The 18,064-nt window shown below is 39.7% G+C and overlaps 2 protein-coding genes across 3 annotated transcripts; both read right to left on the bottom strand.

The window, feature by feature from the left end:
• Positions 1-569: 569 nt before the first annotated feature.
• On the bottom strand, positions 570-9,139 carry si:ch211-11k18.4. The gene is made up of 12 exons (XM_037791562.1): positions 8,672-9,139; positions 7,532-7,643; positions 6,950-7,043; positions 6,060-6,114; positions 5,447-5,587; positions 4,728-4,888; positions 4,175-4,273; positions 3,890-4,035; positions 2,963-3,134; positions 2,762-2,874; positions 1,447-1,531; positions 570-1,367 (listed from the first exon to the last, which is right to left on the bottom strand). Exons 1-12 carry the CDS (start codon positions 8,787-8,789, stop codon positions 1,308-1,310), a joined length of 1,356 nt encoding a protein of 451 aa, XP_037647490.1. The 5' UTR covers positions 8,790-9,139; the 3' UTR covers positions 570-1,307.
• Positions 9,140-11,522: 2,383 nt separating this feature from the next.
• On the bottom strand, positions 11,523-16,880 carry nudt9 (nudix (nucleoside diphosphate linked moiety X)-type motif 9). Of its 2 annotated transcripts, none has more exons than XM_037793035.1 (8): positions 16,669-16,880; positions 15,783-16,055; positions 15,545-15,634; positions 14,486-14,572; positions 14,079-14,190; positions 13,808-13,954; positions 13,627-13,711; positions 11,523-12,498 (listed from the first exon to the last, which is right to left on the bottom strand). In XM_037793035.1, exons 1-8 carry the CDS (start codon positions 16,764-16,766, stop codon positions 12,353-12,355), a joined length of 1,038 nt encoding a protein of 345 aa, XP_037648963.1. In that variant the 5' UTR covers positions 16,767-16,880; the 3' UTR covers positions 11,523-12,352. The 2 variants fall into 2 exon arrangements, with proteins under 2 accessions (XP_037648963.1, XP_037648962.1); XM_037793034.1 differs by having other exon boundaries at positions 15,545-15,637; positions 16,669-16,875.
• Between the last annotated feature and the right edge of the window lie 1,184 nt (positions 16,881-18,064).

The following is an 18,064-nucleotide window of genomic DNA, read 5'->3' as shown; positions in this document are numbered from 1 at the left end:
TGCATTTTCCAGCTGATCAAAGAGGCTTTTTAAAGAGTTTATTTAGCTCAAGAAGTAGGAGGATTTTTTCAACACAAAGGAACACTTCATCCTTCAGTTTATCACAAACATTGAAAATCAACACATCTGGAGATACGTAGAAACTGTTGTCTGTAAAGTAACTAAAGCTGTCAGATAAATGTAGTGGAGTAAAAAGTGCAATATTTACTTCTGAGATGTCGTGGACTAGAAGTATACATGTATAGTAGCATTGAAGGGAAATACTCCAGTAAAGTACAAGTACCTTGGAATTGTACTTAAATATAGTACTTGAGTAAATGTACTTAGTTATATTCCACCACTGCACACACATGGACATACAATGAAGTCAGAGGAAAATGTTGGCTGGATGAAAAACTGAGAAAAAAACTTCTAAAATGCAAAACTAGAGTTACCAACCTGAGAGTCAATGAATTTAGAAGAACAAAGAAATGATCAAATGCGCAGCTGGAAAGGTGAAACGCATCGTTCTGAGCATTTGTGTAATTTCTGTACTGCAGAACTTCATCTGAACAAAGAGCCTCCAACAGTTTATTGAACACTGTTTTTTTATTGAAGTCATTAGTAATTAAAACATGGTCACAATGTAGAACAAGAAAATAGAAAAAAGTTGATTTCATCTCTGGTAAAATGTTTGATCGCTGGATATTAACTTCAGTTGTGCGGATAATTGAATATTCTACATATTAGCCCAACATAGACATTCATGATGTGAAGTGGATTAATGCCAAAACTGTAACTTCATGATACCAAGCAGCTAGAGTACTGTATAAAAAGCTGGTGAAAGTCTTCAGAAACACTAACTCGTACAAAGAGACTCATGTAAACAAGTGCTACGCGCCGTTTAACCAAAATACTATTTCTTTCATAAAGGAATATTATAAATAGTTTGTTTAAATATCTTAAAGTGGTATAATAAGCCTGAATTCCTTTGACTGGAGCGGAGGCACAAAAAGCATGGACATTATAGAAATGCTCACAACAAATAAGTGATCAGTAACAAACCCTAGTTATCTGCAGGTAGTGTGGTTTTAAAGTGTTTACAGAGGTAACATCATCAAATAAGTAAACAGGCGTTACAGTATCCAAAGCACCACGTCTTGGATGGGTTTCTACGAGTGCACCGTGTGCTTATAATTTACATCCGCACACTTCAACGGGATCCGGCATCGAGTGGTCAGAATGAAACCTCGGCCAAGCTTTCATTTTATTTGGTCCAGCGTCAGTGTGTGGGGACGCCAAGTCGTTGTGTACATCTCTGTCCTTCTCTACAAGTTCATGTCGTGATCACTGACGCTCTGGCGAAGGTATTCTTCATACAGCTTTTTCTAGAGGGAAAAAATAGACGGTTCAACACCCCCCTCTACTGCCTGGATCATTTCAGAGTCACACACTCACATGCAGTACCTTTTTGGACTTGACCACCTCCTGAACGTACTCCAGCTTCTCCTGCAGCTGCCTCTTCTGTTTGCCTGAAAGAGTTGGTTGAGTCCTGCAAAACGATTGAAGGGATTCTGATGAGATTTGTTGTTAACATACAAGATGAAGTTGAGATCACTGTGACAGTTTCTTTTAATCCTTTGTCAAGAGCAGAGCTGCAAATCACATGAAGCCTTTTAACAGATTGTCTTCCTGATTCTACAAGAGGAAATAAAAGGTTCACATCCGCAGTAAAATACTACAGACAAGAAAAACATAGAAAAACATACAGTACAAATGTAGTGTGTGTACAAAACTGTACTACAGGGCTGCAATGAACAATTATTTTGATCATTAATTAATCTGAAAACTATTTTTGTGATTAATCAAAAACACATTTGATCTATAAAATGTCAGGAAAATGGTTCAAAATGCTTCATCATGACTTCCTGAAAACCAGGGTGATGTCATCAAATTGATGCCAAAAACTAAGATTTATTATAACACAAGACAAAAAAAAAAGCAGCAAATCCTTACAATTGATAAAGTGGAACAGGGGAATATTTGACATGTATTGCTTGAAAAATTACGTAAAATTAATTAATTAATTAATTAATTAATTAATTAATTAATTATCAAAATGGTTGGCAATTTTTTTTGTGTCCACTGGAGAAAGCAAATAAACTGAAATAAAATGTATTTAAAAAAAGTAAAATCTCAGGGGGAAATTAAGACAAATTGTTTATTTGTTGTTAATATTTAGTTTTCAATAATAAAGTCGTATTGTTTGATTGATTATTCTAGATGTTTGCTTTATTTAGATTAGATTTTTATAGTTTTTTCTTTTGCTAGTTATTTGTTTTATTTCGTTTTTGCATAAATTAGTATTTTTGTTTTATTTGTGAGTTGGATAAAACTGTGGGTAAAACCCGCGGTTATATATGTAGGTAGGCAGGTATAGGACCAGCATGCACCTGGGTGGGCCTTTTTTTTTTTTTTTTACCAGCAAGAGAGGCAGCGACAACCATGATTTCTCTGTTCTTCATTTGCTTGCTTGTTTCTCTTTGATATATAAATTATAAGAAACACAGAAACTTTGCGCAGACAATGGACTTTCGCCTGCGTATGCCACATACCCATGTTGTGTCAGTGTCACTTTGATTTAAGTTTGATTTAAATTTTTCTGACAAATGGCCAATACAGTTTACCTAAAATAAAAATTATTACAATGAATGAAAATGGTGAGTTTACAGTCAGTAACAGTGTAGCAGCAGATGACGGTGCTGAGATGTTGTTGTCCTACCTGAAGGAGAAGCGTGCGATGAGGAGCAGGAGGAAGGAGAGGACGACCATTCCTCCACAGCTGTAAAGCTGCTCCTCCACAGAGAGCGACTCAAATACTTTCACTACGGGAGTCTGTGGATCACAAGAGCAGCTACAATCACACTTGACTGAGCAACAACTACAACACAACAGCGAATGGTGCACTCGCCTGAACGCTCACCAGGTAGAGTGAGAGCGTCTCTGTGCCCTCGCGGCCCAGAGCCGCCTCCAGCAGCGGCTGGGACATAACGCCCAGCACCATTAAGACCATCAGAGCCATAGGGATGGTGAAGCCCAGCAGAGTCATGCAGCAGCTCTTAAAGCGCGCCCGGCGGTTCGTAACGCTGATCTGCCTGTGAGAGCAGAGGGTCGAGGTTATTCTCTGAAGGCATCACGGACTGATGCTGCTGTGTGTGTCCCATTAAGCTGAAATATCTGCACAGGACGACGCTGACAGTTGCGATGAAGAGGAGTCAATGAAACTAATTTGTCTAATCTTCACAGGTCTTTAGACCGCTCTGGAAATGCAGACCACGATGGGCTGAAGGTATGTTGTCAAAACAGACTCATAAGTATTCACAAACAAATGTAACATTACCGCCATTGTAACTGCATTACCGTCATCTACTGGAGAGCGCTGGCTCTTCCCTACACCTGTGAATTTTGTGTGAGACACAACGGCGGTAAAACAGTCTTAAAAGGATACACAGGAATCATTTTTAAAATGCTAAATTGATGATTTGCAAATGAATATAAAGATTGTGAATGGTATTAAGCCATGCAGATGGGGATGTTTTAATAAAAATATGACAATGTAATTGTACAACTGTTGTGTTTATTAACAAATGATGATATACGAGTTGTAAATTAGAGGCACAGATTCAGACAGAGATTTACGGATACAAATCACGCTGCATTTGTTTGTGCATTGTGTTTTACGAGCTACATGACATTTGTTTGTGAATACTTGCGAGACTGTTTTGACACCATAGAAGGAACCTTTCAGTTCCTTGAAAAATAGTCCCGGGTCTAAAATTACCAGGAAACTTCTTGGTGGAAACGCAGTTTATATTTCATTCTGTAGCACAAAGTGTTTGTTGTGAGCTACCTGTCGTTAATGAGCGTATCAGCGATGGCCTCGCTGATGACCTCGCAGTCCTTCTCCAGGGAGTTGAGTGTATTTTGGACGGTTTGGTTGATGGTTTTTTCTACGGTGCGACACACCTCCTCAATCTGGTTGACACAGCGACTCGGCTGAGAACAGGAACAAAGACGACAAATTACAATGTGCACCCGTAAGCACGTTTATATTACAATCTTTATATGCAAAGAACAAGTTGAGGGAGCAGAAACATGAGCCTATAAAGTGTTCAATGAAAGTGCGACCCTTAACCTTATTTGGATTAGGAACGTAGATGGTGGGCATGTCAAAACCACATTTGTTGAGTCCCGGTCGCTTGCAGAGCTCCTGGACGATCTGCATCATCACTCTCTGAGACAGACAGGCACAAAAAGACACAGAAATAAGAGAGTAGTGAGAGAGAGTAGTGAGTAGAGAGATCTCCTTTTGAGATTGTAGAGACAATATCTAGTAATTAAGTTAAAAAGAACTATAATTTATGGAAAGTGAATGACCATTTACTTGTGCGTTCTGTACTCACACATACTGTTGTACTATTGTGCACTGGTAAAGACACTTGACAGCAGCTTTAAACTACCCACACACTTTAACATGAAGAGGACATGTTGTATTTTAGGTTATCATTCGTCCTGGAGGGGCCTCAGTCTGACAACATCAAAGCATGTTTTTAAATGATTATACATGTAGAAACTCTTTCTTTAACTTCTATAAAGTTGTTCATATTAGGTGAGTGGATCATGTATTTTTATTCAGCTGAATGAAGAACGGAGACGGTGCTTTTAAATGGAGCTGTTGCTGAGCGTACCTGTCTGTCCGACTCTCCCCCGGCCTCGTCAGCCTTGCTCAGGTAAAAATGCAGTCGGTCCCCGTGTTTCTCATTCAGGTTCTCCACGATGTTGAGGGTGCGCTTGCACAGAGCCTGACCCATGGGGTCAAAGAAGACCAGAATCAGGTCACAGAGATCACCTGAGAGCGACAGTGGGAAGGAGCGTTATTTACCACAACAGATTGTTACACAATGCCTATTGCTTCATATGCTCTTATTGTATTAAAAATGCATGGTAATGGAAGTATGAGTGAACATTTCCGAGTGATCTTCTTTAAATTTTCCTGGAGAATGTTGTAATATTTTAAGTGCTTCTTATTTAGATGCAGAATTTTGTATCATGAAACAGTTTCATCATACTGTGACAATATGATTCCTCTGAAAGATGATTATAAAACTGTCAACAGCTTTGAGGCAATCAGAGTTAGCTCACAAAGGAAATACTGAGAGGAGCAGTTAACCTGGAAAAAGCTCACTAATGACAGAAATAACCACGGCCTGGTGCTTTATGAGGCCAGTATTTCACATTAACTGGAGACATCACAGATTCAACTAATGTTGCTCCTCTTATCTTGTATTATTTTTACAATACCATTTAAAATAACTCAGTGTCACAACACCAGCTGCCACAAAAGGCCTTAGGGGACCCTTGATAACTACAGTACATCAACAGACAAGGTCAGTTAGCGGCAACTCACCCAGCCACATGAGAACCTCGTCCACGTCAAAGGGATATTTCATATCGCCATCCACCAATCCTGGCGAATCCACGAATGTCACCAGGCTGAACCGTTTCTGTCGGGACGTGCAGATCTCTGTGCTCAAGTACTCCGAAACGCCTGGAAATCAATTCAAGAACATCAGAATTCAGATTGGATCGATGCTGATCACTTAACATTAAAACAAGACATCAGGCTGAAGCCACACATAAAAGAAGTTCCTCTATTTGGCTTCAACAAAACAGTTCAATAACTTGAATGCTTGTTTGAGTAACACGTCATTAACATCCCCGTTTATCTTCCACAAGACTAGTGACTGTGGTGCTCACGACTGTGTCAGTGTATTCAAAAGGACAAGAAGTGTGAGGGTGCTGCCACACTGATCAATCCGTGTTGTTGCTGCATCCTAAACAAACTACGTCCAAGTCATTGTCAAACGGACGAACCGCAAAACAGCAAATCTCTCCATCAAAATGCTGTGAATTAGGGAATGGATCAGTGTGGCAGCAGCCTGAGGGGAGACAATGTGCATCATTGTGGTGACTCTTTAGAGTAGAACAGGGAAGGATTGTGATTTGAGCCGAAATCTCACCTTTGAACTCTTGCAGAGGCTTGAAGTGTGGATATAGATGAAGGGTGGCGTTTCCCTAAAGAAATACAGAACCAGATCAGTTAGAGATAGTTTGTGAACCCGGTATCAGGATCTCCAGAAGAACTGAAAACACTAGAGAGGAACTAATACACGTTAATGTAACTAGAGCAGTGCCAGTTCAAACCATGCCTGTTTAGAATGGGATGAATTCTTGGCCTGTGGTATTGCGGCTCGCAGCTTTCTTGAGAACCGCTCATACAAACTTCACACTCTACACTGCGTTTCCTCGGGTCCTGAGCAATACACCTGCCATGACATAGTTGCATCACACACCCAAGACATGGCTACTCGCGGTCAGAAACACCGGTGAAATTCACTCTGGTTAGATTCTGCTTTGGCTATCTGCTCGTGTTGACTCCAGGGAAATGAAGAAGAGTTTGCATGATATATCCAGGACCCAGCAGCAAAAGTGAACTGCAGCAATGAGCCTAGATCTGCCCACTGTGGACGACATGCTTGTCTCAGTCTCCCGCTGCTGCAGAGAGCGCCGGTCGCTTGTTTATTCAAAGTTTATTATTATTGAACATGTCACATGTTCAAATGGTACCAAATTCGAAAAGGCACTCCCTTAGGTCCCCAGCAATACACTCGCCAAGTGTAAAGTAGATCGGATGAACGGTTCTCAAGATATGCGAATAACACACAGACAAACAGACACAGATTCCACGCTTTATAGTTAGATCAAGTCATTACCATGATGAATGACTTAAACGTCAATAAAACTGTCAATGCTGAGGAATACAATTTTAAATTCTTACTACTGCCTGGATTAAATACAAACCGTTCTTACAATAAATGGCCCCTTATTGTTTTTGTACTGTTGCACTCACTGTGAGAGATTCTCTCTTGCGCCCACTTGTAACAAAGCTGAAGCCTTGGGTCTCTATCGCCACTCCCGTGCGCTGGATGTGCTCTTCAACATACCTGACAACAAAAAACAAACAAAGAATAACAAAAGGAATGAGTCACAAACAATTTAGTGATGCACTGTTGGAGAAGAAATATTTGTTTCCAAGCCAGTTTTGTCCACGGTCCAAACTAAATCAATCATATTATTTTGCAAAATCAATAGACTATTGCATATTGGCTGACACAAGGATCACAGTAAAATCTTAGCTGCATCATGCATTATGGATTGCATTTAAACGTCTAATAAATTGCATACAAAACTGTGCCAAGGAGGGATGTAACAGGATGCAACAGACACAAATTAAGCTGGACAGGCTTAGACTAGACTAGGTGTTTAAGGCAGACCTGTATCTTTTCAACATGTGATTTTCTGTTTAGATTTCCTTGTATTTCATTGTGTTGCATATCGTTTTGTTTGCTCAGCATTGAGTAGTTTGATCTTGGGTGGACAGGCCTGCTCATTGTAAGGTATACGGGGACATACTTTTGTAAAACATATTTACCAGTTGATGAAGGAGCTTTTCCCAGCAGAGTGGTTGCCCATCAGCATCACAGTGATCTTTTTTCTGGGTGCCAGCAACTTCACACCGAGCGACTCGGCTACTGAGATCAACCCTGGACAAAAAAATGATCTAAAAATCAAGGCTGTATCTATCAAGTAAAACTGGAGCCATCATAGTGGGTCGTGTCTAGAATGTAACCCCCCAAGTTAAGAAACTCTCGCGAGAGAGGGTTAGGCATCGACCTTGAATGGTTAAGATTGGGTTGTGGGGCAGCAAGTCTCGCGAGAGTTTTCTTCAACTTGGGGGTTACCTTCAAGACACGACCATCATTGAATGAATGATTGAATGAATGAAAGACTTTATTTTGAACATAAAAAATGAATTAAAACAGATAAAAATAATAACAAACAAAACAAGAGTAATAGTGTCCGAAAAGGAGTAGGTAGAAGTAAAACTTATATTTCCCTACCCCTTTCTCACTTCTCCTCTAATAACTCATATGTCATAGAATGATAATATAATATAATATATAAACTATCTCAGATTTATTTACATCCCAAATGAATTATATGAACAGCATCCCAAGTTTATTTACAACCCAAACCAACCCTTATCACAACTCTTCCTCAACCAATTGTGCTGTGGTTGCACCTGTAGGACTCAGCAACACTACTGCTTGAGTAAGCAGGAGCTGATGAAGAGCCACAAACTTTTCAGTAGGAGTATTTTGAATTAATAAAAGCATAGATGACATTTTTAAAAAAAGGATTGTACTTAATTTATTTTTGGGGGACCCAGAGTTTCAGGCTGTCTCTTGTTAACTGAGACACAACTCAGTATACTTTGAGCCAGAATACATTGCTAACATTGACTAGGAAACGTTAGCTGACTCATCAGTAATTGGCAGCTGAGCATAGCTAATAAAACATTAGCATTAAGAGCTAACGCAACGTCAGCTAAACCACACAGTCTCTGGTTTACTGCAGCTAACGGTCAGTTAGCATCATGGACATGAGAACAACTCTTATCTTCAGTAAGCTAGCTAGCCCCCGGCCAGTGAAACGCTTGCTATCTTCACTTCAGTGTGTTCAGTGCCGGTTAGAGTCAGCTTCAGTGCGGGTGCTAGAGTCAGTATCTCACCGCTGTCCGGCTCCATGTACAGCTGGTGGCAGTCCCGCAGGATGCGCTCATCACAGGACACTCCGCCGGACAGAGAGTCTGCGTTAGCGGCACTTCGGCTCTTCACTTTCCCAGACATTGTAGAGACGGTGGTGATATCAAAACTCCTGTAGAGACTTGTTGAAGTCAACGACTCTCTGAACGAGCTACGAACAAAAGCCGGTTCGCCTTGTTTGAATCGCCCCGGTCCGCTGAAGGTGGAGACGTAACGCTGCCTCGGCCACGTCGTCAGCTTAGAGCGGCTTTTTGACGCACAGCCTTGTGGGTAATGTAGTGAATTAATGTAGCGTCATACATGTACTTGAAACCTGAAACTGCCACTTAAACCTGCAGTAGGCAGAATATTTTTGGCATCATTGGCCATAAATTCCATAATAACCTTTCAGCATATTGTAATTCAAGTGTTCTGGGAGAAAACTAGACTTCTGCACCTCCTCATGGTTGTTTTCAGGCTTTAGAAAATCTAGCCGGTGACGGGAAACTTTGACCAATCACAGGTCATTTCATTGAAAGAGCGTTCCTATTGGTTGTGCCCCAGTAACAACCCCTATCACAAAGTGGGAGATGGGATGAAAGGATGAAAATGTTCTTCAATTTGGAAAAAGGCAAACAAGTTAGACACTTGATATAAAGATTCATTCTCTGTTCAAATGTCATACATAAATGTCAAGACTGTCTGCTGCACTAATGCAATTACGTCTGAAGTAAATTTATAGGCAGCCGTATAACTACTGGAAATTAAATCAATGTTACTGTTAGGCTGTGCTTACTACCGAGTCTGGCTTGGAAACAAAACAAATAATAATTGCTGACACCATGCATATGATATAATTTAAATATTTTCTCAACTTTAAAACACTCTTTTGCACTCCTTTGCCTGTCTTACTTACATGTGGAATATATAACTGCAGTAATAAGGCAGTATAGCTTGTGTGGTTCAAGGCCACTCAGGAAAACATTACACTGAATTTAGTAAATGATTACAGCGTGACCGCCCATTATACAGAAGTAGCCTACAGAGAGTGCCTGCATCCAGCTGGTGAAAAGAGCCATCCCAGTGCACACACAGCACACAACTTAACAGTGTAAGATAATTTATAATGAACAAATATTTGTCCAAATGAAATCCATATTTTTTCCATAGTTTTTATTTGCCCATGAAAAGTTTTCCTTTTCACAATGGGAAAAGAAACACATTAGACATTGATGTAGATCTCTTAAGATCAAACAAAAAACAAATAATTGCATTTTTTATTGGTTGTAGCACTTCATAGTGAGTAAGGTTACTGCTCCTAATGCGACCATGTAGGCTGAGACACACAGACAGCTGATGTTACATGTACTGTAAGACAACAAATACAGTTTCTATTATTAGAGCAGTTGGAGAATGACAAGAAAGGGGGGAGAGAGGGGGGATGACATGAAGTAAAGGGCTGCTGTCAGGGACTCCGCCTAAAATGGGGTGAATGCCCTACCGGGTGAGCTAGAGGTCGCCCCAGGAATTCATACTGATTAACACTTTCAAGTGAGTCAAATGAATGACGAAAAACACTTCAGACACTTTGGTGTCAGTTACTTTCAGTGGAAGTTTAGTAAGTAGACACCTCTGTGTTCATTTTCACATTATAGCATATGCAGACAAGCCAGTCAGCAAAGTCTTGTTTGGTCATAAATAAAACTTATTAAAGGAACAGTGTGAGGCATTTTGGGGATCTATTAGCAGAAATGGAATATAATATAAATACTCTGTTTTCATTAGTGTATAATCATCTGAAACTAAGAATCGTTGTGTTTTCATTAGAATGAGCCGTTTAGATCTACATAAGGAGCGGGTCCTTTTCACGAGTCCGCCATGTTTCTACAGTAGCCCAGAACGGACAAACGAAACACTGGCTCTAGAGAGAGCCTTTCCTATTTTTACATTACCTGAAGACCACCGTAGTTCTCCGACACGTTTGTGAAACTGTGGATATTATTCAAACTGGCAATCTGCCAGTCACAAAATCCTTTAACCTTTGCCTTCAAAAGCTTTGATTGATTTGATTTTTTTCTACCTTATCTGATTTTGGCTTGTGGTTACACCAGGTGCCGTCTGACTTTCGTTGCTCCTAAAGTAGTGTTATTATGGTAAGGATGGCCTCTGAGCGAGGCGAACGCCGTTATCATGGTTTTGCGGCTCACGTCACCGCAGTCTTGGAAAGGGAGAAGTGAGCAAAGGGGTACTCAGTTGGTTGCAATCTGCAACCACACCACTAGATCCTGCCAAATCCTAGATACTGTACCTTTAATTTTTTTATTATTTGATTACTCATCCTACCATTTATGTATTTATTGTTTGTCTTGTAATAACCACAAGCCAAAATCATGTTAGGCAGAAAAAATAAAATCAATCAGAACTTTTGAAGGCAAAGGTTAGAGGATTTTGTGACTGGCAGGTTGCCAATTTGAATAATACCACTGGGGATATCTGGATGGGAAATACTCTCTCTTCCTGCAACAACAAATGAGATTGATACTCCAACTGTAAATGCTTCAGTGGAGTGAGGTTTGGACAGTAGAACCTCACCACACACAGCTGCTGGTATCATACCTTAATACAATTGAATATTATGTTATGCAGCTAAATGTTAGCAGTGGATGAGAGCAAATAACAAGGGCTTATAGGATTTGTGGCGCCTCCTAGAACTGTTGTGGACATACAGTTTATTACAGTAAGAGGTTCTCTCACAGCCACATTCATCTTCATTTCCCAAAAGTGCCTAGTTGGCACCCTCACTAGTTTTATAGCATAAAGAATATTCATCACATCTTATGAAATCTGTCAGTTCAGCCAGAAGACAAACAATGTTTTATTGCAAAGACTTGTTGTTGTCTGCCTTTTGGTGACAGATGCGTCCACGTGTTAAGTGTTTGTATGAATCCTAACAGAGATACGGGCCATTTAATGCGTAATTCTCAATCCCTGCCCCATGGCGAAGCACACCCCCAACAGTGAGATGACACATACTGATGTGAGTTTTTGTAAAAAGGCAGGCTGTTGAGTGCGAGATGGCCTTTGCTTCCACCGTCTGTTACCACTTGAAAACATGTTTGTCCTCTAGCTTCAGCCTGTCTGTGCTCAGCTTCAGTGCACTGCTGAGCTGGGCTGCAGAACATCTTCATCTCCTATTCATATCTAAAAGATCAAAGTTACACTTTTTCATCTTGATTATCACACTTAAATTAATGTAGTATGTGTTATGTTCAGAAGCTCATTGTGTTTGTTCTTACATGATCACGCTGAGTTAATGTGATCCTTGTTAACATTGAATAAATTTGCATAATTAGTGCCAACAGAAATAATACACTGTGCCACTCAGCAGCGTCTTGCGTTTTACAGTCTCGTGTTTATCTTCTTCCAAACGGCGAGCTTTAACCTGCTGGTTTCATTCATTACATACATTCTGCTATATTAATCCAAAACCACAGTTACACATCATATAGTGGGCTTCACATAAGTGTCAAACTGGTGAGATGCATATTAGGCTTTGACTATTACAACTGTGATTATTATGCTTGTATGTAAGGTTAGGTGTCATGCATCCTAAACAACAAGGCTTTTCATGTTTCCTTCATCGTCATGTCAGAGTCCGTCGTCCTTGGTTACCAGTGAGCTTTCCTCTCTTTGGCAACCAGCTCCAGGAAATGGGAATGATTCGCATAGAGCGGGACGGACGAGTCAACATCTACCCACTGGACTTGTCCTGCGTCATCGCCAGCTTGCAGCGGCAGCCCGCTCACACTGTTGCCTACGGTAACAACAAACATAATGTCATTGCCCTACAAAAAGCATGTTTGTTCTGTTGTACCCAGGGAGAAAATGTATCAAGAGGTATAACAAGTTTTTTTTAAAAATGGTTTGCAAATTGCTGGAGCTGTTGTAGCATAAATGAAATACTGGATTTTTAAAGTGCATAATTTTGAATAGTGACAATTAAAGGACGGGTCCATTATTTTTATTTTCTTTTAGGTTTTTATATAATTCTGTAGCTTCCCAGGGGTGTTCCTTTTGTATTAAAATTTTGGTCAAAGTATGTATGTTTTAGTGTCAAAATGCTATTTTCCCAAGCCTTTCCAAAAACTTTTTCCCACATGGTGACCTGACGTAGGTTTTCTGCATGATGACGCAGCTACATGTACAGTATATATGCATCCTTATAGTCAGTGTATTAAAGTACTTAGATGACGGTCAGCATTCTCCCAGTTTGGAGAGGCAGATGGGAGTACTGGGACGGAAGCTAAGCAATGTAGTGCTGTGGGCGCCACAGTAGTTCAGATCAGAAAGTCACACAATAATACAAACGAACTACCTGATCGAGGCAATGGTAGACCAGCAACACCCCTGTTCTGAGAAGGAAAATTACTGTTTTTGTGAATGTAGTCTGGTGGCTTTGAAAACTGTTCAATAATGGCTTCAGTTCTTTGTTAGAAAGGGCTGTCTGACGGCAAAGTAAAGCGGTGAAAATATTCTAAATATAGCGTACACTTAAACCGATATTGATTTATTTTAGGTGGCTAAAATACGTTTTCTGCTGCTTCCATCCACAGCCACTTTCCCTCACTGTCAGACAGCCCCTTCTAACGGGGAACTGAATCTATTATATCTCTCTCTTCAAAGCCACCAGAATACATTCACAAAAACAGTAATTTTACCCCACAGAATGTTGAGTATACATACAACCCCACTTCAAAAAATCAAAACTAACCCTTTCAGTTATTTCCAAACTTAGCACAGCTAACTTCGACTCAGCTACCGCTAGCGTTCATATTATTCATAACCTTACTGATTAGCTTACTTTGGTAACCTACATCACTGCTTTTTGCAATGGCTGAGTGGACATTTCCATTTGAAAAAATATATATATATATATTGATACCTGAGTCATCATGGAAGTTGACAGCGACTGTTTCCATCCAAGCATTGTCAGTGTTTCTAGGATCATCCACATAGCCTTTATAGACCTGAAGGAGGAAAAAAAGGTATTCTAGTTTTCCTCACAGAAGCACTTGTTGACTAAAATATGGCAGTAAACAAGTGAGCAGGTGTCAATTGCGGACCTGAAACCCTGGTGATTTGAAGAGCTTAGTGATGCGTTCACTGATTTTTGCTCTCTCTGTTGGCGGGATCGCCAACGTGTTCAACGCTTCCTCCGAGAACTCCCGCTGCAGCGTGAGAGAGACCTGCTCGCCTGCATCTACCATCCCCTACGAAACAAGCAAGCAAGGCACAGGACTGTGACATCTACACACCCGAAACCACTCAAACACCGTCCATGTCTCGGCTGTGAATTTATTTTTGATTGAAAAAAGAAATGTAAAAGCCACCAACCCCAGGAACAGCCCACTCCCCACAGTCTTTCCTCTTGATGGACACAAACTGCAGGATAGGCCGCTTGGAGACGGAGTGAGAGATCTTTGCTCCTTTGGCATCTACTTTCCATCTGCCAGACAATGACAATACATCTGGTCATTAGATATTTATACTAAGAAAACTGCAAAGTGCACAAAGTTCATTGTTCTTGTTCTTGTTGGCAACTGAGCATCTTTTCAATATGACAGAAAACTGTTCTGGTCCGTTGATATCATGTTTAGAAGAATCTTAAATTGCCTGGTGGTAATCAGTTATTGACTGAGTTTTCCCTGTTTGAATCACACTTTATTGAACTAAATTGAGTAATGAACTATGGTTAGCAAGTATCTGTAGAATACTGATGCGTAAGGTAAAGAAAAGGTTACCTGGTGACAATGGGATCTGCTGCGTGATTGGGTCCCCATCGTCCCAGCAAACCTCTACCAATCACTCCTGTGCGTCCGTGAGGATTTCTACATGAGGAAAAAATTAATTTGCAAATGCATTTATAAGAAGATTATTTTACAAACACAAAACTCTTCAGTAAAGAGCACATAGGGCATTGTAGACCTTCCAATTAAAGACTTCACTTTTTACAACAAGCGTACCTCTAGCACCTACCAACAACACAGGAGTTACCGACACCGGAGCAAAGCAATCTACTGCTGAGGACGGGGATGACAGAAAAACATATTTTAGCCACCTAAAATAAAGGCTCACCTAAAAAATGGATATCTGTTTAAGTGTAAGCTATATTTAAAAATATTTTCCGTAGGCAAACTGAACTGAAAGTGAAATTTATCTATACTGTTTTTGTCATCTGAGCCTGCTGGCTTTGGAGTGAGCATAGATACGTTTCAGATTGAATTCTGTCTAACGGCAAGGTAAAGCGGTGAAAATATTCTAAATATAGCATACACTTAAAGAGATATGGATATTTTTTAGGTGAGCTTTTCTTTTAGATGTCTAAAATACGTTTTCCTGCTGTACCCGTCCACAGCAGTAAATTGCTTTGCTTTAATGCGGCGACTCCTGTTTCTCCAAACTTGGGGCATGCCGACCATCATCTACTGTAATAATACACTCATGGATACACTATGGATAAGTGCCTCATACACCCCCACTTCAAAACACCCAAACTATTCCTTTAACATTTAATGAAATGACTCCCTGTAATGTGAAAGGGTTGCTAATACTACCGAGAATCATCATCCCCACAGCAGCTCTGTGCAGCTGCTACATTAAATGTAAAAGTAACATTATGAAAGTGGTTGCTAACACATAACCACCAGAAATAGATATACAAAGTCGTGTTACTGCAACTTTCTGTTGGATTCGACTCTCCAACCGTCAAGGCTCGAAAATTACTCAATGTAGATGTGAACTTCCTGTTTTTTTTTTAGCAAAACCAAAAGAAAACTTTCTCTTGGTATTTGATAACTTACAGAGGCTTTCCCTTTTCCATTTTGTAGCTGCCATCAAAGCTTGTCCTGTCCACACCACCATCCACAGTGTTGAAATTTAGAGAGAAGGAGCTGCTAAACAAGCAAAACGTCAAAAAAAAAAGTCATCAAAACTGGCATGAATAAACTCCACAATTCATTCATTCATACACTAATGCCCACTACATTAAGTCCATCTAAATATACTTGATGAACTTTAAATTCAGTATGTGTTGCTCACCCAATATCAGGATCCGCCCAGACTGGCTTCTTTGTTACTGCAGGGTCGGTGTAGCTGACTGGACTATACTGTGGCCAGTTCTGACTCCAGCCCACCTTGTCATCGGGCACGACGAAGCGCTTGATTTTGGACCCTGGATACTGGGGGCACCTGGACTTGACATGAGGCGCTGCTGAGGGTGGCATTGTCCGGAGGTTACAGCAACTGGTACCGAAGGGTCTGATGGTTTGGCTGGTCCTAATGAAGTGAGATGATGAGCAGGAGATGGCCGGCCTGCAGGGGACGAAATATGAGACAATGGATATCCAGTAAGTAAAGTCTCAAGAGCTCTGCCTTCCCTGCTGCAGCGTAGTCCTGGACACCACCCCGCCCACATGCACTCTTTGACCGCCTGGCTCTTCAGCAAATTAATGTGGAAACACCTCCTCATCAAGTGATGAGAGCATAAATCTTCTGACATAAACTGTTAATTCAGGAGGAAACCAAAACACTACAGCAGTGGTATCATATCATGACAACAGGATGAGAGCTACTATTATAGTGTATTACACATCTGTTGCCTAAAGTAATGATGGTTTAGTTTAGCTATTATTTGTTGAATTAGTTTGACATAACATTTTAATATGACATTAAATGTAAATAAAACTTGACTATATCTTGCACTTAAGCAAGGTTAATATGGTGTACATTGATATAAAAACAGTTAGCTAATGGTTCTCTACTGTAATATTGATTTATCTCATATCGCCTTACAGAGATGAAGGACTTTGACAGAAATAGCTACTGCAGCACATGACTGTGTCTTCTTTCCATTACAGTATTAGCTGAAAGCAGAAACTAATGTAAAATACTCTCAGCTTGTAGTTAAATGTGGTAGTAACGTTACCTGAGTCCGGGTGAGCACACGGTGTACGGGAGTCCGCAGAGAGTGAGCGCTAGACGTATCCGTCCGATCCAGTCCCGCCGCAGGAGGAAATGTACCATTCCTTGAGACAGATCGATCAATAGTCACAAATCAAGAACCACAACATGCCATGCAGCGCCCAGCAACCAGGAAGTGCTCCGCCCGACACGGTGACGTCAGCGAGGGGGCGTGGTTACGGCAGTCGCACTCGTTTCCATGGTGATAAGATTCAAGTATTTATGTCTCTAAATAAACAAATAGAAGAATTAAAAGAATTAAAGGTAAAAAAAAATATATGGAATGAAACTGTTGCCCTATATTTTATATCTACTTAGGAAAGACTTAGAAAAAACACATCATTTTTGTTGCACCTTTTTCTGTGCTTCTGCTTTATATTTAATTTAAAAACTAATACATTCCTCTGTAAATTAAGGTAAATTATGAAAAATCAGTGGTCAATTCAAAGTTGTGACTCTTTGTCAAGAAAAGCGATAAAAGGATAAACAATATGGATTTGTTTATGTGATTTGACAATGTATATCATGTTTAACAGTTGTTATACAAACGTATTGAATTTGTTGAAACTTTAGACATATCATATGGCAACAAATGCCCATCTCATCAATATCTATTTCTGCTGCAATGCTAATTGTGACTTAGAATTGTAACATATATATATATATATATACACTATAATACACTCTAATAATAAATACATGTATATATATATGTATATATATATATGATAATACTGTGTACGTATTTTGGAGCCTTACATTTTAGACATGAAATGTCATATTATATTATATCATGTTATATACGTTTATGAGAAAACCCATAGAAATAGAATATATTATACTCATTTATGTATTTATATATATATATATATATATTATAATTACTATAGTTATTTGTCTAAAATATAAGGCTCCAAAATACATGTACAGTATTATAATTTACTGTGAACTTGTATCCTGTTGTTTATAATGTTAATGGTGATATACAGTGAAGTTCTTCTACATGTAAACATAAAGTACTCTAATATAACGTTAGTGGGTTGTATACAGGGGTGGTTAACCACAAAAACAATCGGTAACATGAGTATTTGATCATAAATTACATTATTCTTGTCACAACAGGCAGCATGCAACAGATCTCGGCACGCCCACTCGTGGCTGCTGCTGCATGTTTATTTTGCAGGGTGCACCTGTTTCGCTGTAACAGCGGAACCGAACAGGCAAAGCAAGTTTATTTATATAGCACATTTCATACACATAGGCAATTCAAAGTGCTTTATATATATATAAAAAGCAAGATAAAAGAGCACAGAGTGCATAAGATAAAACGAATAAAAGAATATAAAAGTTAAAAGAAAAAC

The sequence above is a fragment of the Sebastes umbrosus genome, chromosome 14, assembly GCF_015220745.1.
Source record: "Sebastes umbrosus isolate fSebUmb1 chromosome 14, fSebUmb1.pri, whole genome shotgun sequence".
Lineage (NCBI taxonomy): Eukaryota > Metazoa > Chordata > Actinopteri > Perciformes > Sebastidae > Sebastes > Sebastes umbrosus.
The sequence above is the reverse complement of the archived record's forward strand: the minus strand, read 5'-3'. Positions and strand labels throughout refer to the sequence as shown.

Bases quoted from the DNA above. Each gene is read 5' to 3' on its own strand.
- nudt9 (XM_037793034.1), bottom strand. From the start codon at position 16,766: ATGGTACATTTCCTCCTGCGGCGGGACTGGATCGGACGGATACGTCTA. The intron at 16,056-16,668 runs GTAACGTTACTA...CGTCCCCTGCAG, and splicing joins GTGTGCTCACCCGGACTCAG to GCCGGCCATCTCCTGCTCAT. The intron at 13,712-13,807 runs GTCCGCAATTGA...TTCCTCCTTCAG, and splicing joins TCAAATCACCAGGGTTTCAG to GTCTATAAAGGCTATGTGGA.
- si:ch211-11k18.4 (XM_037791562.1), bottom strand. From the start codon at position 8,789: ATGTCTGGGAAAGTGAAGAGCCGAAGTGCCGCTAACGCAGACTCTCTG. The intron at 2,875-2,962 runs GTGAGCGTTCAG...TGTGATCCACAG, and splicing joins AGACGCTCTCACTCTACCTG to ACTCCCGTAGTGAAAGTATT. The intron at 1,368-1,446 runs GTACTGCATGTG...TTTTCCCTCTAG, and splicing joins AGGTGGTCAAGTCCAAAAAG to AAAAAGCTGTATGAAGAATA.